The sequence below is a fragment of the Borostomias antarcticus genome, assembly GCF_949987555.1.
Source record: "Borostomias antarcticus genome assembly, chromosome: 8".
NCBI lineage: Eukaryota > Metazoa > Chordata > Actinopteri > Stomiiformes > Stomiidae > Borostomias > Borostomias antarcticus.
This window is the reverse complement of record NC_140241.1, coordinates 2,783,421-2,806,762: the sequence shown is the minus strand read 5'-3', so window position 1 is coordinate 2,806,762 and position 23,342 is coordinate 2,783,421. Positions and strand designations below refer to the sequence as shown.

The 23,342-nt window shown below is 46.6% G+C and overlaps 1 protein-coding gene across 1 annotated transcript in view; it reads left to right on the top strand.

Moving 5' to 3' along the window:
• Window positions 1-1,780: 1,780 nt before the first annotated feature.
• The window catches only part of LOC311312139 (transmembrane protein 65-like), a gene marked incomplete at both ends in the record, with an annotated part of 42,079 nt that continues 20,517 nt past the window's right edge, over window positions 1,781-23,342 (top strand). The window contains 2 exons of the mRNA XM_084442010.1: window positions 1,781-2,063; window positions 21,482-21,526. Of these exons, the coding sequence (XP_084298136.1) occupies window positions 1,781-2,063; window positions 21,482-21,526 (328 nt within the window). The remainder of the gene's footprint in view (window positions 2,064-21,481; window positions 21,527-23,342) is intronic.

Below are 23,342 nucleotides of genomic sequence, written 5' to 3'. Positions count from 1 at the left end.
AGCTTGTGTATTGTAATTACTTGTAACTTTTGAGCACATCATGGACCCAGCAGTAACATTTCACTGTGATTGTTCACTATACGTTTGCATGTGACAAATAAAGATCTGAATGTGAATCTTGAAGAGGTGAGTTTTGAGCCTGCAATCGACCGCAGAGGCCTCAGAGTGACGGGGCAACCAGTCGCCCCGAGGTAAAAGAGCGTAGTAGTACTACTCCTAGGCCTACTACTACTACTACTACTACTACTACTACTACTACTACTACTACTACTACTACTACTATTACTACTACTACTACTACTACTACTACTACCACTACTACTACTACTACTACTACTACTACTACTACTACTACTACTATTACTATTACTATTACTACTACTGGACCTACTACTAGGCTACTACTACTACCACTACTACTACTACTACTACTACTACTACTACTACTACTACTACTACCACTACTACTACTACTACTACTACTAGGTGACTACAGGCTACTACTACTTATTACATATTGGTTTTTATAACAAATTTGACATGGATTACATTATTAGGAGTTAATACTACATGGTAGTTTATTACATTCATAGTTGCTACAGAAGGCTATAAAAAGCTACGATCTTGTTAGAGGGTGAATTATGTCCACAAGATGAAACTGTTTACTACGGGAAGAGCTGTTTTAGCGGCACGAGGGACAGCTACACAATACAGTATTAGACAGGTGCTTTTAATATTGTGTCTGATCGGTGTGGTAGCAACCCATATAGGAGTAATATTACCAGATAGATAACATCTTAATGTGCATAAGAGCACATTAGAAGCCTACTAAATGTGTTTTGTTAAACACAGGGAGATTTAGATATGAGCAGTGTGTGTGACTGATGATTCGGCCCCCACTAGGCAAGTATATTTGTAAGGTAGACTCTCTACATCCTATGAGATTAAATACATTTCCCATAATGCAGTGGCTGTCACACATTGTGGATGTGGGAAGTGTAGTCCATAAGAATAGAACATGAAGTGCTTGTTTATGGAATTGCATATGGAGTGGAAAATACATTTCCCATGACGTCAAAGGGGTGTGTTCTTAATGCCCTATGCGCATTCCAGGCTGTCGGATCGGTCGGTTCGTACCCTGTAGAAGAAAAAAAATACTATAGCTCATATAATGCGAAAGCAAAACGTGTGACTTTGTCGTCAGTGCTACGTAGTCAAGCTCTTCCATTGGAAAATATTTTAGGCCACTGAGTCAGAGAGGACGCGCATTACGGGAACAACCCTGTCCATCCCTGAGATCCGGAGTATCCTGCTGTAGCCTGTGTTTCCACCGTGAAGATGAGCTATGTGAAGATGTAACTGGACTGTTTTACTGTAAATTCTGTATTTGACATCAGTGGATTGTTCATGAGATAACCGCAGTCAAGGACGTGTGCCTCGCAGCCTCATCTCTCATCTGAATACCGGAGATTGGGGACGGGACAGCCAGCGCAGCATCAGCTGATCGAGGTCTGCGCTTGCACAGAAGTTGCGATTGCTTTCGGCGACCTATTTACTGTTTTGTGCGACCATAAAAACATTGATTTTATTTCTTTTGGCAAATTAATTGTTAAGGAAGCGTATTTTCATGTCTGTCCTTACAAATAACCATTTAATGCCCTTACAACATAGACTAACCCATCGTTTGTGTATTTGACGTTGTGTTTGGGACATAATTCATGAATGTTTAATTTGAATTCTAGGTTTTCGGCGCCTCCCATTCTTCTCATCTGTCCTCGAGATGCTGCCGTGCTTGCAGAGGGTCCTGCGGCCTGCTGTCCTGCTCCGGGCCCCTAGCGTGTTAGGAAGACTGCACAGGAGCGGTCCCGTCACGGTCCAAGGGCCCCTACCGATGATGCGCGTGCAAAGCTGTGACTTGGGCACGCATCCGCACAAAAATGACCCGATGGAGCCCCTGACGTCGCCGGAAGGAGCACGGGACTTTATTTATAGTCTTCACCACAACGAACGCACGTGCCTGCTTAGAGAACTTCACAAGTTTGAGTCCATTGCGATAGCTCAAGGTAAGGATAATATAGTAGGCTACACCTCAGATAAATGACCCGAGGTTGGACCGCGGGTCACTCTTCAAAGGAGCGCTGACAGTCCCTCCAAGAGGGACGTCCCTTTTGGCGCTAATGTCAGTGCGTCCGCCTCCCAAGCGGGAGACCCGGGTTCTAATCCCGCCCTCGGCACGCCGAGACAGATGGGTCACAATGGTGCCGTGACCCGGATGTCCAGCGGTGTGGAGTTTGGAGGAGTGAGCGTAACAGAGTGAAACGTGGAGTAGCTGGTGAAACTCAGCTGACAGTCTCTCCAAAGAGAGACGTCTCTATTGGCGCAGCTGTCAACGCTGGGCATGCCAAAACAGATGGGTTACAATGGTGCCGTGACCCGGATGTCCAGTGGTGTTTGGAGGGTTACATATGCATGTCACAGCCTTCATCCTTCATCAATCTATCTTAATTGGATATCAGTTTTTTATTGTAGGGTCAAAACACATACTTTATATATTTTTCTTATTTGATTTTTTTCCCTACAGTACAGTAGGTCCTACAACTTGTGCATTCCAAACATAGATTAGAATATGATTATTCACTTCTAAAGAAACATTCAATTAGATGTGTCGGAACAGGTAGAGCAGATGGTCATAATATTATATCATGTTACTGTGCAATGAACATAGACTACTGTACATGACAAGTTTGACTGAATCCAGTGAATATGGACCCCTGGAACATACCAGACAAGTGCTGACGTTTCTCTTTTATGCAGTTGATAAATGATGTGAGGATAGTCCTACAGTATCACCATGGCTATGCGGCAACTGCGTACCTTAGCTGTTAAAACGACATTATAGTCCAAGCGGTCCAGTGATCTCCTCTCCAATCTCCTCCCAGTTACAAGCTAAGCACTGGGAAAACGTGCGTTACAGAATTCAACCGAACAGGGCTGAGTTTCCCAGAGGCATCGTAGCGTAACGCCGTAGCTTGCGATGAATGTAGCGCTACGATGCCTCTGGGAAACTCAGCCCAGAACCATTACTGACCTGCAAATCTTGACATTTTAGGGCAGCAAATAATGAAGATGGCAGAGAGGGAGAAATATACTGACAGAGATGGTCATGGAAATGGAGAGTGAGAGAGAGGAGATGAGATGGAGAGAGATATGGAGAATGGGCAGAAATGGGGAGAGAGAGATACAGCAGAGAGAAATTATGTTTTGTGTGTGTGTCAGAGAGAGAGAAACTGATGCTGATGCTGTATGAGTCAGTCCGGAGGGTGAAGTTCTGCTCTGATCACGTCTGCGTAGCACCAGCGCGCCTCTCCTGGGCAACACCGGGCAAACAAGCATCTCGGTGGCTTTTTTATCGCCACTCTGTCTGATGTTCATCCTGCTGGTGTGCGCTTTTAAAATGCTTTCACTAGAACATTCCTGCTGATGCTCCACGGATCAGGACCCAGAAGCACTCTGGAGGGGGCAGCAGGGGTCAAACCCCAACGGGCGGTTTAACAGTGATAGAAGAGTGAGGGAGGGGGAGGGTAGGGGTAGCAGGGCAGTAGAGGGTGAGGGAGGGGGGAGGGTAGGGGTAGCAGGGCAGTAGAGGGTGAGGGAGGGGTGAGGGTAGGGGTAGCAGGGCAGTAGAGGGTGAGGGAGGGGGGAGGGTAGGAGTAGCAGGGCAGTAGAGGGTGAGGGAGGGGGGAGGGTAGCAGGGCAGTAGAGGGTGAGGGAGGGGGGAGGGTAGGTGTAGCAGGGCAGTAGAGGGTGAGGGAGGGGGGAGGGTAGGGGTAGCAGGGCAGTAGAGGGTGAGGGAGGGGGGAGGGTAGGGGTAGCAGGGCAGTAGAGGGTGAGGGAGGGGGGAGGGTAGGGGTAGAAGGGCATTGGAGGGGGAGGGTAGGGGTAGCAGGGCAGTAGAGGGTGAGGGAGGGGGGAGGGTAGGGGTAGCAGGGCAGTAGAGGGTGAGGGAGGGGGGAGGGTAGGGGTAGCAGGGCAGTAGAGGGTGAGGGAGGGGGGAGGGTAGGGGTAGCAGGGCAGTAGAGGGTGAGGGAGGGGGGAGGGTAGGGGTAGTAGTGCGGTAGAGGGTGAGGGGGGGGGGTAGGGGTAGCAGGGCAGTAGAGGGTGAGGGAGGGGAGAGGGTAGGGGTAGCACGGCAGTAGAGGGTGAGGGGGGGGGAGGGTAGGGGTAGTAGTGCGGTAGAGGGTGAGGGGGGGGCGTGCAGGCATAGCAGGGCAGTAGAGGGTGAGGGGGGGGCGTGCAGGTGTAGCAGGGCAGTAGAGGGTGAGGGGGGGGCGTGCAGGTGTAGCAGGGCAGTAGAGGGTGAGGGGGGGGCGTGCAGGTGTAGCAGGGCAGTAGAGGGTGAGGGAGGGGGCGTGCAGGTGTAGCAGGGCAGTAGAGGGTGAGGGAGGGGCGGGTGGCTCCATGGGGGGGGTGACGAGAGAGAGGCACCGGGGGACGACACTGGACAGGGGGAGAGGCGGGGTGAGACCGGGCAGAACAGCCTCACAGGAAAGCACTCTAGGAGCTACAAGGCGGGTGACTGTAGCTCAGTTGGTAGAGCGGGTCGTTCAGTGATCGAAGGGTCAGTGGTTCGAATCCCAGCTCCGACTGTCCACATGTCGAAGTGTCCTTGAGCAAGACACCTAACCCCAAATTGCTCCCAATGAGCAGGTTAGCACCTTGCATGGAAGCTACCGCCATTGGTGTGTGAATGTGTGTGTGAATGGGTGAATGAGAGGCCATTGTAAAGCGCTTTGAGTGCCGCTAAGGTGGAAAAGCGCTATATAAGTGCAGTCCATTTACCATTTACAACCGGCCTGGATACGCTACCACGTAGAGTATGGCACAAACTGGCAATGAGTAGAAGGGCAGACCGGGTTCTTGAACTGTCGGTGTGAGGTAATGGATGACAGGTGAGGTGATGTGATGGGCAGGGTTAGGGTTAGGGTCTCTCTCATGTCTTCAGATAGAGAGTGTCGGTCTCTCTCATGTCTTCAGATAGAGGGTGTCGGTCTCTCATGTCTTCAGATAGAGAGTGTCGGTGTCTCTCATGTCTTCAGATAGAGGGTGTCGGTCTCTCTCATGTCTTCAGATAGAGGGTGTCGGTCTCTCTCATGTCTTCAGATAGAGGGTGTTGGTCTCTCATGTCTTCAGATAGAGGGTGTCGGTCTCTCTCATGTCTTCAGATAGAGGGTGTCGGTCTCTCTCATGTCTTCAGATAGAGGGTGTCGGTCTCTCTCATGTCTTCAGATAGAGGGTGTCGGTCTCTCTCATGTCTTCAGATAGAGGGTGTCGGTCTCTCTCATGTCTTCAGACAGAGGGTGTTGGTCTCTCTCATGTCTTCAGATAGAGGGTGTCGGTCTCTCTCATGTCTTCAGATAGAGGGTGTCGGGTCTCTCTCATGTCATCAGATAGAGGGTGTCGGTCTCATGTCTTCAGATAGAGGGTGTCGGTCTCTCATGTCTTCAGATAGAGGGTGTCGGTCTCTCTCATGTCTTCAGATAGAGGGTGTCGGTCTCTCATGTCTTCAGATAGAGGGTGTCGGTCTCTCATGTCTTCAGATAGAGGGTGTCGGTCTCTCATGTCTTCAGATAGAGGGTGTCGGTCTCTCATGTCTTCAGATAGAGGGTGTCGGTCTCTCTCATGTCTTCAGATAGAGGGTGTCGGTCTCTCTCATGTCTTCAGACAGAGAGTGTCGGTCTCTCTCATGTCTTCAGATAGAGGGTGTCGGTCTCTCTCATGTCTTCAGACAGAGGGTGTCGGTCTCTCTCATGTCTTCAGATAGAGGGTGTCGGGTCTCTCTCATGTCATCAGATAGAGGGTGTCGGTCTCTCTCATGTCTTCAGATAGAGGGTGTCGGTCTCTCTCATGTCTTCAGATAGAGGGTGTCGGTCTCTCTCATGTCATCAGATAGAGGGTGTTGGTCTCTCTCATGTCTTCAGATAGAGGGTGTCGGTCTCTCTCATGTCATCAGATAGAGGGTGTCGGTCTCTCTCATGTCTTCAGATAGAGAGTGTCGTCTCTCTCATGTGTTCAGATAGAGGGTGTCGGTCTCTCTCATGTCTTCAGATAGAGGGTGTCGGTCTCTCTCATGTCTTCAGATAGAGGGTGTCGGTCTCTCTCATGTCTTCAGATAGAGGGTGTCGGTCTCTCTCATGTCTTCAGATAGAGGGTGTCGGTCTCTCATGTCTTCAGATAGAGGGTGTCGGGTCTCTCTCATGTCATCAGATAGAGGGTGTCGGTCTCTCTCATGTCTTCAGATAGAGGGTGTCGGTCTCTCATGTCTTCAGATAGAGGGTGTCGTCTCTCTCATGTCTTCAGATAGAGGGTGTCGGTCTCTCATGTCTTCAGATAGAGGGTGTCGGTCTCTCTCATGTCTTCAGATAGAGGGTGTCGGTCTCTCTCATGTCTTCAGATAGAGGGTGTCGGTCTCTCTCATGTCTTCAGATAGAGGGTGTCGGTCTCTCGTGTCTTCAGATAGAGGGTGTCGGTCTCTCTCATGTCTTCAGATAGAGGGTGTCGGTCTCTCATGTCTTCAGATAGAGGGTGTCGGTCTCTCTCATGTCTTCAGATAGAGGGTGTCGGTCTCTCATGTCTTCAGATAGAGGGTGTCGGTCTCTCATGTCTTCAGATAGAGGGTGTCGGTCTCTCTCATGTCATCAGATAGAGGGTGTCGGTCTCTCATGTCTTCAGATAGAGGGTGTCGGTCTCTCTCATGTGTTCAGATAGAGGGTTAGGGTCTCTCTCATGTCTTCAGATAGAGGGTGTCGGTCTCTCATGTCTTCAGATAGAGGGTTAGGGTCTCTCTCATGTCTTCAGATAGAGGGTGTCGGTCTCTCATGTCTTCAGATAGAGGGTGTCGGTCTCTCTCATGTGTTCAGATAGAGGGTGTTGGTCTCTCTCATGTCTTCAGATAGAGGGTGTCGGTCTCTCTCATGTCTTCAGATAGAGGGTGTCGGTCTCTCTCATGTCTTCAGATAGAGGGTGTCGGTCTCTCTCATGTCTTCAGATAGAGGGTGTCGGTCTCTCATGTCTTCAGATAGAGGGTGTCGGTCTCGCTCATGTCTTCAGATAGAGGGTGTCGGTCTCTCTCATGTCTTCAGATAGAGGGTGTCGGTCTCTCTCATGTCTTCAGATAGAGGGTGTCGGTCTCTCTCATGTCTTCAGATAGAGGGTGTCGGTCTCTCTCATGTCTTCAGACAGAGGGTGTCGGTCTCTCTCATGTGTTCAGATAGAGGGTGTCGGTCTCTCTCATGTCTTCAGATAGAGGGTTAGGGTCTCTCTCATGTCTTCAGACAGAGAGTGTCGGTCTCTCTCATGTCTTCAGATAGAGGGTGTCGGTCTCTCTCATGTGTTCAGAGAGAGGGTGTCGGTCTCTCTCATGTCTTCAGATAGAGGGTGTCGGGTCTCTCTCATGTCTTCAGACAGAGGGTGTCGGTCTCTCTCATGTCTTCAGATAGAGGGTGTCGGTCTCTCATGTCTTCAGATAGAGGGTGTTGGTCTCTCATGTCATCAGATAGAGGGTGTCGGTCTCTCTCATGTCTTCAGATAGAGGGTGTCGGGTCTCTCTCATGTGTTCAGATAGAGGGTTAGGGTCTCTCTCATGTCTTCAGATAGAGGGTGTCGGTCTCTCATGTCTTCAGATAGAGGGTTAGGGTCTCTCTCATGTCTTCAGATAGAGGGTGTCGGTCTCTCATGTCTTCAGATAGAGGGTGTCGGTCTCTCTCATGTGTTCAGATAGAGGGTGTTGGTCTCTCTCATGTCTTCAGATAGAGGGTGTCGGTCTCTCTCATGTCTTCAGATAGAGGGTGTAGGTCTCTCTCATGTCTTCAGATAGAGGGTTAGGGTCTCTCTCATGTCTTCAGATAGAGGGTGTCGGTCTCTCATGTCTTCAGATAGAGGGTGTCGGTCTCTCTCATGTCTTCAGATAGAGGGTGTCGGTCTCTCTCATGTCTTCAGATAGAGGGTGTCGGTCTCTCTCATGTCTTCAGATAGAGGGTGTCGGTCTCTCATGTCTTCAGATAGAGGGTGTCGGTCTCTCTCATGTCTTCAGATAGAGGGTGTCGGTCTCTCTCGTCTTCAGATAGAGATAGAGGGTGTCGGTCTCTCTCATGTCTTCAGATAGAGGTTGTCGGTCTCTCTCATGTCTTCAGACAGAGGGTGTCGTCTCACCTTTCTTCCATCCCTCTGTCCCCAATGCAGTATTTGTACCCTTGAATGAATGAATAAATGAACGACATTCATTTTATATCCCATAATATACAGGATTATCAAATACCATTTCAGAGAGATTATTACAGGGTTGAATGGGTGAATTTTCCCTTTAATCTGAGGTCCTCCAGCTCAATACTGTATCTGTGTGCCGCTGACTCTCACAGCAGCTTGATTGTTCCGGGGAGTGGGCTGGGCTCAGAGTGTGATGAGGGTTTATAGTCCCACCCCCTCTGATTATAGGACCAGAGCTCTCCTCACACTGCCGTGACGAGGCAAAGGCAAGGCAAGTCTATTTGTAGAGCACATTTCGGCAATTCAACGTGATTTACACGAGACATCAAGACAAAGTGCAACACATCAAAGAGATCAAAGAGACTGGAGATGTGAGATGCACAGCTAGCAACACAGAATTCACTGTAGACCTTTTTGATTCAGATACAGATCTTTGTTTGTCACATGCTACAGTGTACAGTCACAGTGACATGTTGCTGCCGGCTCCGAGATGTGTTCATTACAGATACCTACAAATACACAATTCACAAATGACACAATAAATACAAATCTATACATTAGGAAGTTAAGATATCAGTAAGGATGGATTATGTACATGTTCTAAATATCAATCAATCAATCAATCAAAGCTTTATTTGTATAGCGCATTTCATACCCAGAGGCAACACAATGGGCTTTACAGAGAACAAGGGAGGTGGGCATACGACCCACCTCTACATATTCCAGAGGGAAGCAAAAAAACAGTAATCACCCGGGGGCCAGATAAGTGAGCTGTAAAAATTCTTCCCTGACCCCTCTCAACAAGGCGATCGAGCAAGCTCCTGGAGTATGTTTGTCTACCGGCTAAGAACATTTATAAAGCAATACATTACATTAAATTACATTTCAGAGTAAGAGAGGCTAAAAAAGCATCATAGGAGAGAGGACATAAATAAACATGCATATTGTAACACTCGGACAAGGAGGCAGGGGGGTACAGCAACGGAGGTCTCAGCCAGGTAGCTAATGCTAGTGCGCATTTATTTGAAAAGGAAAAACGCAGGGGGGAAAAAATCAGAGCCACAAAAGTAAAATAGCGTTTTCCTCTCCGGTTTTCACTCAGCCGGTTGGCGTGAGATCCAGGGTTTGGTTTGGGCTCAGGGCCCTGCAGGAGAACAAAAGACAATTTCCGTTAGTCTTCGAAAAATGTGGTTGTTGCAAGCATTCAAACACACATCTCGCCACTGACAACTCACTGAGTCTAATGGCTCCCGACGGGCTTTTAATCGGGGGGGTTGATTGGTTCCCGCCTGCGTTCTGGTGCCGATTAGCCAACTGCCCGCAGCTGGGGAGCACGGTTGCCGCGGCGACCAGGAAGGGCCGATAGACGGCCTTCACAGCCTGGCCCCGCTGTCCGTGGTGCTGACACCGCGGCTGGGCCTCCTGTGGCCTCGCGGAGAGGAGGTCACGATATAAATAACCCGGGGGGGTCATGGATGTATTATCTACATGCTATAGCTATAGATGAATACAGTATGGTGATGTTATATACACTACATATTCGGCACGTAGCTCAGGAGGTAGAGCAGCCGGATGGGGATCGCAAGGTCTCCGGTCCGGTCCCAGCTTCGGGAGTGTGCCAAAGTGTCCTTGAGCAAGGCACGTTTATTTGTATAGCACATTTCAACAAGGCAATTCAAAGTGCTTTACATGCGGCATTAAAAGTATCAAGACAAAGTGCAAGAAGCACATTATAAAAGGACATATAAAACGAAATGCAAATGGCTGAGTGATGACTGAGTTGGGGATCATTTTTTGTGTGTGAATGCATTAGGTTGGAAATTAATTGCTCATTTTGTGATGTTGTCATGGTGATTAGACAAGGGGGGTTGAAAATAGACTGCAAGTGACCGAAGAAGCAGATGGGTGAGTCATCATCAGTCAGCGTAGTGGTAGAGTTCTCTGGGGGAAATGTCCCTTCAACATACAGTATAATGTCAACATTTCATTTGGAATTTGACAATGGAAATTCCACAAAATGTCAGTTAGCTGTCCCATTTATTTAGACATCACAGATCTAGGATCTGAACTAGTATGAACACCAGCTCCTTATTTCATGGAGAGAGGGTATCTGTGGAGATTTGTTGTCAAAACATGACATTGATAAGGTGAAAGACCACCTCACAATCGTTTTTCCAACAGCGTGAAGATGAAATAGCATGAGATCCAGCAGGGCAGCTAGCGATGGACGCGTCCTGCGTAGATCTCCCCAGGACAGCGTAGATCTCCCCAGGACAGCGTAGATCTCCCCAGGACAGCGTAGATCTCCCCAGGACAGCGGGAGGCCTGCTGCTGACCGTCACCACCAGCCCCCGGGGCTTCTGGGATACCTGTTCTACGCAGGCTAGCTGCACGGAGACAGCCCAGGCTGACTGTTGGATGGCTGGTTGACTGGCTAGCTGGCTGAAGGAATGTGCCGGATGAACTCTCAAGATGACCACTGATCTTCACCAGTGTGTGTGTGTGTGTGTGTGTGGGTGTGTGTGTGTGTGTGTGTCTTTACAGCGCAGGATGACTGGTGCTCAGAACTCTAAAGAACTCTCAGAACTTGGATGACCTTATGTATACAGGTCCATTGGAATCGGCTAGACCGTTCTGTGGTCTGGGCTGCGTTTTTATATTATAGAAATACATTGTTTGTTTAGTTTGTCATTCCCCAGAAATATCAAGGTTGTTGGTCAGTTAGGAGATGTTGTCAGGTTGCTTCTAAATGCAGCATAACCCACGGACATTAAAAGATTGATGCCTACCTTGTTTCATTTGACAGGAAGTAACCATTCATCTTTGTGCCATCAAAGTGTGAAAAATTGCCGTGCTTGACATTCTGGTGAAGGTCATTCGATATCTCCCAGGCCTGGATAAACGACCATCGGGAAAACCTTTCTCTAGGCCGGGAATCTTTGGGCTCTCTGGGATTGGGACTGAGTCATTTACTGTTGTCACATACTGCTGTCACACTAATGGGGATGTTCTGCTCATAAGCCATGTGTCCATCCACTTGTCAATCGAATTATGTGAAGATCGCTAAAAATATGAATGCGGATAAAGCCGGTGAACGTGCGTTTCAATCTAAGAGCTTTAAATCGGATAAAGCATTTATCGCAAAAGCCTTTTATCGAACAAGAGAAAATCCGACGAGATCAACAATACAAACTTTTTGTAGATTTTCATGACTTTTAATCAAATTTTTTAATCTGTAGCAGAAGAGAACCCGGGAGCATTCATTGCACACTCGGTGCTAGCAGATGGGCTGGCAGAGAGATAATCAGCCATCCTGATAGGTAGCATTGAATCAATCAATCAATCAAAGCTTTATTTGTATAGCGCATTTCATACCCAGAGGCAACACAATGCGCTTTACAGAGAACAAGGGAGGTGGGCAGACGTCCCACCCCTACATATGGAATGCATAGTTCTGTTTGGTGTGCCGCAGGTAGCGGTTTCATTTCAGGGTAGTGATTGTTTGATGTAGTAGATTAGTTGGGTCTTGACAGACTTATGCAAAGCACATGTAAATTGTTTATTCTCTAAAGGGCGCTTGCTCTGAAGATGAAGGACCCACACCATATGGAGCAAATACCCAGATAGCAAGCGGATGTGTAATGATTCTGGGCCATATATGGGCCGGAACTAAGCCACAAGGGCCAGATCTGACCTGTATATGGCCCAGATCCGCTTGCTATCTGGGTTTGGAGGATGAGGAGGAGGGGGAGGGAGTGACTGCTCTCCACCTCTCTTACCTCCTTCCCCGAAGCGAGCAGTCGCCCCCTGCTCAGCATGGATGTAAAGGCATCGTCGAGCGTGGAGGAAAATTCCTTTGATGTTTTCCATAAAGGTACATGAGAGTCTTACAAGCGTGCCGCTGTTCTCCAGTATTCCCTCCTGGAAACTCCCTGCAGCCTTCGCTCACATGAGTCTGAGGCTTCTACAGCAAGTGCATTGTGGGAGGGATCAAGGGTGCACATCGGAGAGAAGGGTAGAGGACAGGAATGCATTGTGGGCCTTCTCTGCCGCCTCACCCATAGTAACACAGTCATTCCCTTAGTGTTAAAAAATATATAACAACATATACACAATACATAACACAATATATAACAAATATTATTTTTCCTTTTTATCAAGCCTGTGCTCACTCCAACGCAATGCTTTCAAGTGTATCTGGGTGAGTGGGCGAATTTTCGATTGAAATGAAAGAGGAGAAGGATTAGAATGCAGTTTTCAAAGTCCAGTACATTCCACTGAATAGTCTGGTCTACATCTTATTAAAACAACACAATCCGTGTCTGTCTGTACACCTGTCTATCTGAGGCACGATTATCTTGATTTCTCCATGTCCTGGATTGAAGATAAATGAAAGGTTTTCAGTTTTGTAACATTATAGATTTGATTGATTGATTATAGATTTTGATTATCAAGTCTACAACAAATATCCATGGCAAATGTTTACAACAGTTTGTAGGTGTCGATTTAAGAACTTGAACAAATCATGTGTCTATACTGTTATAATTATCTATTAATTAGAGTTAATGCTTTAATGCTCACGATTAGTCTGGAAACTAAATTGCGGGACACAATTTAATCATGTAATTATATAACCATATTAATTAACGTATAATTCTATGATAATTAATCATAGCACCAAATTTGACCCCAACTTCCTCCCATAATTCCAAACGTAACCCGTCTCAATTACCGAAAGGCTTGTGAAACACATAAGTTATCCGCATCTCTCTGAGATGACACGATGGTCTGAGGTAAAGTTGGTCTCATATTGGACATTCAACAGACGTTCACATTCGGGCATGGTGAATTTCCTTTCAAAAAGCTTCCAAGGTGGAAGATTAGATTTTTAAAAAATTGTGTGGATCACTTGATTCCTCCACTAAGCCTCGCTCCAGCCCCTGAATCTGAATGCCAGGATACCACTTTGTCATGCATTTCTTTATTCTAACACCACACATGTAGGCTATTTGTTTCATCTCCCCCCCCTAAAAAAAACAAGTAAATACTAGTATTTTAAACCTCATGATTAATCAAATAAATCATTATAATCAAATGAATCATAAATAATCATCTTATCAGCGTATCATTGTGATTAACTCTATTAATTTTTTAAATCACAGCTTATTATTGTGATTAACACGATTAATTTTTTTTAGCGATTGACAGCCCTAATTAGTACATCATACTGTAATGGAAGGACCACTCTCTTTTCAAAGGTCACTGAACTAGTGGATGTATAAGTGTGAACACTATGGAGTGAAATGTAGAGAACTAGAGTTCCTCTTATGTGAGTCTCTAAGTGGGGAATGGTGGCCTGCCTGCATGGTTAGCTGAGCTGTGGGCTTTCCTGGCTCTTAATGGCAGTCTGCCTCCCGGGTAGGAGATATGAGCGCCGCTGTTTCCTTTCACGAGGCAGGCTAGTGGCCATTAGGGGCAGCTTTCAGAGATTGTTAGGATCTTTTTCTACTTCTTCTGTTCTCAGTTTGTATTTCGGCTCTTCAGATCTGTAATTGGGGTTTGGAGAATAAGATCTGCTCTCTCTCTCTCTCTCTCTCTCTCTCTCTCTCTCTCTCTCTCTCTTTCCACATCCCCATTAGTGTACCGTACAACTCTCTCCATATCCCCCTCAGAATACCGTAAACTCTCTCCGACTCCACAACCCTTTGACCATGTTATCAGTTTGTGTTTTTACTGTATATCGATATCTGTCTTTTTGCAGAGTCTAAGCAGTGATAAGAAGGGATACATGTGTTCAATCAGTTAGTCTGGGTTGTGCCAGAACATCAATATTTCTAACCTCAGATAGAAACTTCCAACTGAAGCAAAAATAAACTGTCTACTAGAGCTTCAAACATACTCTCTAATCTTGACTTTTGGGAATATTTTCAAATGTCATCTAGCCAATTGGGCAAGGCTAGCCATGAGTTTAATGGAGATTTAAGCAAGGCTAGGCTAGGAAGTCCAAACAATGAATGGCCGGCCATGTTTGGGCGGCTTGTGAACCCACCCCGTGATTTGCATCCGCTCCAATATAGGTTATAAATTGGTCCATGCTACACCCCTTCACCAAGTTTTATGAAAAGCCGTCTGGTAGTTTTTGCATAATCCTAGTTCAAAAAATTAATGGAGGTAAATGGCCGCCCCGGCCATATTTGGGCATGGAAGCAGACTGAATTTACATTAGCAGATGTAACTGTCACTCTTTGCTAGCTTGTAGCTAGTTCCTAGCAGGCTCACAGCGCAGGAGCTGCGGTTTTAAACGGACCGGTGGCTACACTGCATCCGTCAGCGTCGACTGTCAGCGTCTGCGTTCTCTAACGTCGAACGCAGCCGTCGAACGCGACGCAACGGCTGCAGTGGAGCGGCTGTGATTAATTACAATGGATTCATTTCTTCACCGTCTGATGGCTGCTGGTTGACTTTGACACTAACGGTGGAGCCATTAGTCATTAGTAAGCCATTAGTAAATTAAACGTCAGTCTCCTTCCCTAACCAGTCAGTGTACCCACTGCACCACCTAAAAATTAAATTGGTTGAGTGAGCGTAAGCCCGGAAGGATTGTGTCTTTCCTCCCAATTTCACTCACTCTGTGGCACTAAGCCATTAGACCTTACTGAGATCTTTTATGCTGTTTGGGTATTTTCTTTGACTTATTTCTCGACGGCATGGCGATCACCTCAGCATCGCTAGGCTGGGTTGTTACTCTTTCTTCAGCGCCACTCTATCCCTCACTGTGTGAAGCTCCCACCTAGACAAAGATACTGACCCTCCACACACAGGCCCTAGAGGGCTGGAATACTGGCCCCGCAGGGGGTCCTGGTCACCTACATAAGAGCCTTGCTGCACCGATGAGCAGATCTAACAATGCCAGGATGAGTCTAAATATTTGCGATACCTACATGCAGCAACGGGCGTGGGCCGGATTCGAACCCACGCCGCTGCAGAAAGGACTAGCCTTTACATGGTAAGCACCCCAGCCCGTTGAGCTACCGGGGCGCCCCGGTCCTCGCCTTCTTGTGGGATTCGGCCATTTTCTCTCGATGTGTGCAACTACCCACGGATCATTATATAGTCTGCATTAACCAATATCTCTGCGTAATTGGATGTGATTGCCACTTGGATACACTTGTCAGAGGGGTGCACTAATTATGAAGTGTTACCTATTTGTGCATCACTGGCGCATATTAATTATACCGAGCTCACTCGTTCTCCCTCTCACTTGTGTTTGTGCAACATATTATGCTGATGCGCGGAGAAAACGTTGTAAGTGCTGAAAATTAGTTTTTACACGTTGCGGTAGATGTCTTGAAAGCTTAGAGCTTTAAGTAAGGCGTGATGACATTCAGCCTGGCCTGGCGTGCTCAGCTCAGCTCAACTCCCAACTGAAATCACACTTGTGGTATCTCTGCATAACTTCCTTTTTCAGTAGTCAAAGTCAAACAAAAAACACGCCATTGTTTCTTAATGTCTTCATTTTGACTGGACTGGACAGTCACTTGTTCAGTCCTTGGCGAGGACCAGGAGGACACGTTCAGCTCTGAGGATGAGCCACGAGGGGTCTGCCTGGACACATGACCTCAGTGGTGATGCACCTGTCACCTCTGACATGCCACTGTCACTTTCCCATGATTGCACAGCAACCTGACACTGCACACAACATACTTTTTGCCCATTCCACAGGGTGTTCACACATCATTTTGCCTTGGTGTGACTTGGCAGTGAGTGTGACTTGGTGAGAGCAATGGGGCGGGCATGGGAGCTGTATCCATCAACAGCTCTTCTCTGCTGGGCCATGGGTCGGTTTCCACCTCCACTATCGTTTTTGACATGCCTGGAGAGATATCAGATGTACCACACATATGTATTTGTGTTTTAGACTAAATATGTTATATTATAATAGGCCTATTACAACGGTGTGGTCGGAAACAGTCAACACAACAATGGTTTTGTGAACAGTTGCGGGGAATTCTGCAGACTAGGCCTACCAGCTAAACAATTTAATAGGCTAGTTTGTGTGATTCAGCACCATGGACAGATAGATGTCGACGTAGCCTAATATAGCTTAGCAAATGCCACTACTCTAGGTTATCATTGAAACAGTGCACAACGGGAACACTAAATAATTCCCCATTTAATACCCGCACCGTTAGAATAGGCTACAAAACCTGTCAGCATGAGAAAAATGACATAGTGTGTTATGCAGTGCGGACATAGGAAACTTTCCTCTGGAAAGACAGTAAGACAGTCATCTTAAAGACTACTGACACTGTCCCTTACCAAAAATCTTACCATCAAAATGTCCTACTTCCTATTTTATTGTGCTTAATTCATGGTTAGTGCATCCTGTCAGGTAGGAAATGTTGATAGACATTTGGACATTTCCTACCTGACAGGATGTGCTACTCATGAATGAAGCACAATAATGCGTCGTAGGGCATTCTGATAGACATTTCCTCTCTGACAGGATGTGCGATAAGCACACTATAGGGCATTGTGGTAGATATTCAGGTAGGAAATGTATCAGAATGCACTACTATCCATTATATTCGCTTAAATCATGGGTAGCGCATCGTGTCAGAGAGGAAATGTCTACCAGAATGTCTCAACGGTCCTTGGTTACATCTCGACTGATGCCGACATTTTTTGACAGTTCGGCGGTTTTATATGTGTGGGCGAATTTAATTGGTAGATTTTTCATCCGCCTTCACTTCTGTAAGCCAGAAGCCTTTTATCTGGCCTACAATGACGAGCTAGTTAGACCGCTGTCAATGGACTACTCACTCTGAATCTCAAGACTGGCATCTCCCTCCCCGACTGGGATTTTGCGGTTTTGCGTTTTTGGCTCGTTAGCTGATCTGCTCCAGCTGGTGCTCTCTCAGCCTCTCGGCTCTAATCAGTCAGTCGGCCTGCAGCCATGTGCCAGTGTTGCTGTGGGAACAAGAAAAGGGCGGGTAGACGGCGTCTAGGACCTGGCTGCGCTGTCCCCCGGTGCTGCGTCGGCGTGCCCTGTGCTGGAGTGGCCGTTCGGTGCGCTCGTGGGGCAGCATCCCGCCATCCGGCAAAGGGGAGGACGCCACACATTCAAGAAACTACATATTTTTATCACAGCATGATTTAACAATCTGCTATGTAGGTGTCCTTGTCACCCAGATAGCAAGCGGATCTGGGCCATATACAGGCCAGATCTGGCCCTTGTGGCTTAGTTCCGGCCCATATATGGCCCAGAATCATTACACATCCGCTTGCTATCTGGGCACTCAGAGCCAGTGGGAGGCTAAGGGCACTAGAGGACTCCATGCCTATGGTGTGTGTAAAGGGGTTGGTTTGGTGATACGTTTATGTGTGGTGATGACTGACGACTAACATTGCTTGAGACCTGAGCATCTGAGCCTTTAGCTCGGCAAATTAACACAATCTGGTAGCGCATGGGGGATCTACATTCGATAGAGAATGGACAAAGGCACGCACATCCAACATGTTTAAAACTGGGTGCTAGACAGAAAAACAAACTCATCAGGAGAAGTAGAGTCTGCACACCAGAAATATGCTCCCAGGATTTTTAATTGACACCGAGGTGACGTTTCGGGATACAAGCCCGTCTACAGACAGAAGATGTAGCGCGAAACGGCACCTTGGTGTCAATTAAAAATAATGGGAGCATATTTCAGGTGTGCAAAAAAGACTTCCTGATTAGTTTGTTTTTCTGTTTAGCACCCAGTTCCGGATCTACATTCGATCACATGCTGCAGTAAGACTTTGTGATCTGGAGTTGTTTTCTAGGTCCACTCACCACAGCAAGGATATCAGTCATGAATCAGTTATGAATCAGAGGAGCAACGGTGAGTCCATCAAACAAGCAATCCCCTAACAGCATTATGCAAGTCTCTATTTATAGACAACCACTTACTTTGCACAATAGCATGGTGTACAGTACCGTGGGTCGCTGACTGACGCCCTCTCATCCCGCAAGCCTCTCCACGCGCACACACACAATGTCAATGCTATTTTATTTATATAGCACCATTCATACAGATTAATGTTGCACATAGTGCTTTCAGATAAAAAGAGATGGATAAAAACATAAATCATAAAAACAGTGAGAACAAATTTGAAAGAAACAATCAAGTAAAATAATTAAAAATTAAAGATAGTGTAAATTAGAATAAGAACTATAAAAACAGAGAAAGCTAATTCAGAAGCACTAGGATATTAAGACGTAAAGTAAAGCTATGTGGTAAAAGCAATGTTAAAAAGGTATGTTTTAAGATCTCACTTAAAAGTTTCCAAGGTCAGAGACATTCTCAGGTCCTCTGGCAGGGTGTTCCAAAGGCTGGGGGCATAAGAACTGAAGGCTGCCTCCCCATGCCTCTTAGTCCTGGCTCTAGGACCTCCCCATGCCTCTTAGTCCTGACTCTAGGACCTCCCCATGCCTCTTAGTCCTGACTCTAGGACCTCCCCATGCCTCTTAGTCCTGGCTCTAGGACCTCCCCATGCCTCTTAGTCCTGACTCTAGGACCTCCCCAGGCCTCTTAGTCCTGGCTCTAGGACCTCCCCATGCCTCTTAGTCCTGGCTCTAGGACCTCCCCATGCCTCTTAGTCCTGGCTCTAGGACCTCCCCATGCCTCTTAGTCCTGACTCTAGGACCTCCCCATGCCTCTTAGTCCTGTCTCTAGGACCTCCCCATGCCTCTTAGTCCTGGCTCTAGGACCTCCCCATGCCTCTTAGTCCTGACTCTAGGACCTCCCCATGCCTCTTAGTCCTGGCTCTAGGACCTCCCCAGGCCTCTTAGTCCTGACTCTAGGAACCATTAAAAGCTCAGTGCCAGAGGACCTGAGGGACCTACTGGGTGTATATTTTAAAAGCATATCTGATATGTATTTAGGTGCTTGATTATGTAATGACTTATAGACTTATAAAATATATAACTGACAGGTAACCAGTGTGAGCCCTCCTTCTGGTCTTTGTAAGAACACGTGCTGCAGCATTTTGAATCAGTTGGAGTTGACTAATCATGTTTTTCGGTAGGCCAGACAGGAGAGTGTTACAATAGTCCAACCTGCTAGGAATAAAAACATGCATTAGTCTTTCAGTATCAGTCTGGGAAATGAAAGGTTTCACCTTGGCAATGTTTCCTAGGTGATAAAATGAGCTCCTTGTTAGATTCTTTATATGGGCCTCAAAGCTAAGGTCAGAGTTCAGCATGACACCAACGTGTCTTGCCTTTCATTTCATATTCAGTGACATTACACCGATAAGTACACCGATAGTCTCTCCCTTTCATCCTTTTCACCAATGATCAATATTTCAGTTGTGTCCTGGTTTAACTGGAGGACATTCTGTGACATCCACACATTTATGTCAGCAATACATTCTGTCAAGTGGTCAATTGAGCTGTAGTCAAGAGGTGTCACAGAAATGTAGAGCTGGGTGTCATCAGCATAGCTATGGTAGCTAATGTTGTTCCTTCTCATGACATCACATAGGGGTAACATGCACAGAAAAGTAGGGGCCCTAGAATTGATCCTTGTGGAACCCCACATGTCATCTCAGTGTTCTTTGATCTGCGGTCAAGAATGCCCATGGTTTAAAGAAGGCCAAGGGTGACGAAAAACTCTCAGCCAGTTAAATACATCCTGAACCAGACACGCACGCACGCACACACACACACACACACACACACACACACACACACCTAACACACACACACCTAACCCTAACCCTAACCCTAACCCTAACACAACATTTCCAAAACACAACATGTCACAAAACACAACATTTTGAAAAATGTAACATTTTGCCAATACACAATGACATTTTTTAAAACACAATGACATGTTGCAAAACACAATGACATTTCACGAAAACGCAACATTTGGAGAAAACACAACATATTGTAAAAACATGACATTTCAGATATTATGGAAAGGGTTAGTAACAACACTGTTTGTGATTGGACAGAGCCCGTCATTTCCTGTTTCACAAGGGCTATCTTATCGTAGCTGCAAGAACGTACAGTAGGCACATCTGTTTGATTACAGCACTGCAGAAACATAGCTTCTGTGTTAAAAGGGAGGCGGTAATGAGAATGCTTTGTGAACAGAACCCACATGGAACATTACATTACATTACATTACATTACAGTCATTTAGCAGACGCTTTTATCCAAAGCAACTAACAATAATTGCATTTAACGTAGGAAGAGCCAATGTACTACTACTTGCCAGAACTCACAAGTGCATCTTCTCTCTAAAACAAGTGTATCTAGTTCTAGTTCTGAAGGCAAATTCCAAGAATAGCAATCTAAAGTACAGTGCAATATAATATAATACAATAAAATACAATAAGTGCTTAGGTGGGAGGATTGTTGTAGTACTTCTTGAAGAGATGAGTTTTGAGCCTGCGACGAAAGATGGGCAGCGACTCTGCTGTCCTGACATCAGTGGGCAGTTCATTCCACCACTGCGGGGCCAGGACAGAGAAGAGCCGTGACCGTGTCGATCGACCGCAGGGGCCTCGGAGTGACGGGGCAACCAGTCGCCCTGAGGTAGCAGAGCGTAGTGGTCGGGAGGGGGTGTAGGGTTTGACCATGGCCTGGAGGTAGGAGGGGGCTGTTCCTTTCATTGCCCTGTAGGTTAGCGCCAGAGTTTTAAACTGCGGAACCTTGCCGCGGTCTTGCGGACGGGTTCTGTACAATCACAAACAAGAAGTGTTGTTCCTACCCTTTCCGTAAAATCTGAAATGTCGTGTTTTTACAATATGTTGTGTTTTCGCGAAATGTTGTGTTTTGTGAAATGTCGCATTTTGGAAATGTTATGTTTTGTGAAATGTCGTTATTTTGCAAAATGTTTTGCACTTCAGGGCCACCGTACTATAGGGACATTCCAACTGGGATGTCATGGACCGTTTATTCTGGTCACACTGTGTGGCGCTGGGAAGTGGGACCTCTAGAGGTCATCACAGCGAGGGGATGACCGTTTCATGGCCGGATGACATTGTATTGAAGATGACTTCCTCCCCCCATACTGACACTGTAATCTATCTCTCTCTCTCTCTTCCTCCCCCCATACTGACATCTCTCTCTCTCTCTCTCTCTCTCTTCCTCCCCCCATACTGACATCTCTCTCTCTCTCTCTCTCTTCCTCCCCCCATACTGACATCTCTCTCTCTCTCTTTTCAGGACAACTGGAGATTTCTCCGCCCACCTCAGCCCAGTTGAGATACGGTGAGATTACATAATCTTCACAAAGCCAATTATGTTTCATAACTTTTCACAGCATCATGACGTACGATATGCTCTGCCGTTTTGCGTCGCTTGTCTTCAGTGAGAGGGAGATGAGACGGAGGTGTGCGTGTTCATCCGTACACACGCAGAGAATTAAAAAAGCCATTCTTTCAAATGAATTTATTAATCGAGCCACATGAAACAAAGTGCCTGAGGACCAATCGCCATCGACCCTCTCTGCCTCGGCTCGATCAAACGCTGGCAGCGTCCTCTGCCAGACCAAACCTGAGCATCTTCGCTGTGAAAGCTAGAGCAGGAGCTCCATTACTCAGAAGGGTCAGCAGCTCTGTTTACAGCAGGTCAGCTTCTGCGCAGGTTGGTAGGGGGGGGGGGGGGGGGGGGCCGTTGTTACAGCAGGTCACCTTCTGCGTAGGTTGGTAAGGGGGCACGTTGTTACAGCAGCAGTGTGCACAGGGAAACAAGGTAGCACAATCAAGAGTACAAACTTACAGTAGATACAACATATACAAGGGATCCTAATATACAAGACATCCTAATATACAAGACATACTAATGTTAAGAGTGCAAATACATAAGTGCACTGTAGAACAGTAGATATAGAGTATTCCTCCTAGATTGGGCAAACATGCCTAAGGTGTGCAAGATTCAAGTATCTATCAAACGAACCAGACAAGAGGAAGGAGAAGCCTGCAGCGTTCCTCAGGTGAACTTCATAGTGAGTGATGGAGGTGCTCTACTGGACTCACTCGGGGGAGGTGTCCCATGCATCAGAAAGACAAATTAAAATGAAAAAGCCTTTATTAAAAGCGGCTAGTTCATAGTGGATATATCAGACCAAAATGTTTGGGCCAGCTCAGGGCCTTTGGACAGATAACCTGACGAATGGTAAATGGACTGCACTTATATAGCGCTTTTCCACTCAAAGCACTTTACAATGGCCTCACATTCACCCATTCACACACCAATGGCGGTAGCTGCCGTGCAAGGTGCTAACCTGCTCATTGTGAGCAATTTGGGGTTAGGTGTCTTGCTCAAGGACACTTCGACATGTGGACAGTCGGAGCTGGGATTCGAACCACTGACCCTTCAATCATTGACCGACCCGCTCTACCAACTGAGCTACAGCCAACCCCTGTAGCTGAAGGCCCTGAGGTAGCCGAAACATGCTGGTCTTATATATCCACTATGAACTACTGTAGCCATGCCAGTCGCACATCTGCCTCCCATTCAAGATACTTTTGACCAGCTGGTCCTACGGGCGATGTACCAAAGTAGTGCCACAGTCGTCCCCAAACCCCTTCTATGGAATCCACTTAGGAAAGGTTGGATACTAAATGATGATGCATCACTGCTGCCTGTCTACAAAAATGAGCCTGCACCAAAACCAACAGCGTAAAAGAAAGAGATCATATCTCTACTACAATGATATGGACTGCAGTCAAACTAGGAAGTGCCATTGGCTGTCTGTGGGATTGCACTGCACAGAAATAATAATAATAATAAATAAATAAATAAATGAAACTGAGAATAAGCAGCTAATTGGTTATTTTTCATTAAGAATTGCACCCAAAAAGTAATGTATTTATTCTGTACTTATAATGTCCTTAACCCATTGCATTTTAAGTCTGACTACCATAGAAGGCTGACAATATTTTGTAATTCATGCTGTTTGAGGTATAGAGATATTACCGGAGAATCATCAGTAGATTCCATATGAATATGAAATGGGTCAAAGCATGGTATCAAATTGTATTCCCTGTTAATAAGCAGTCATTTTTGGCGCCCTGGTAGCTCA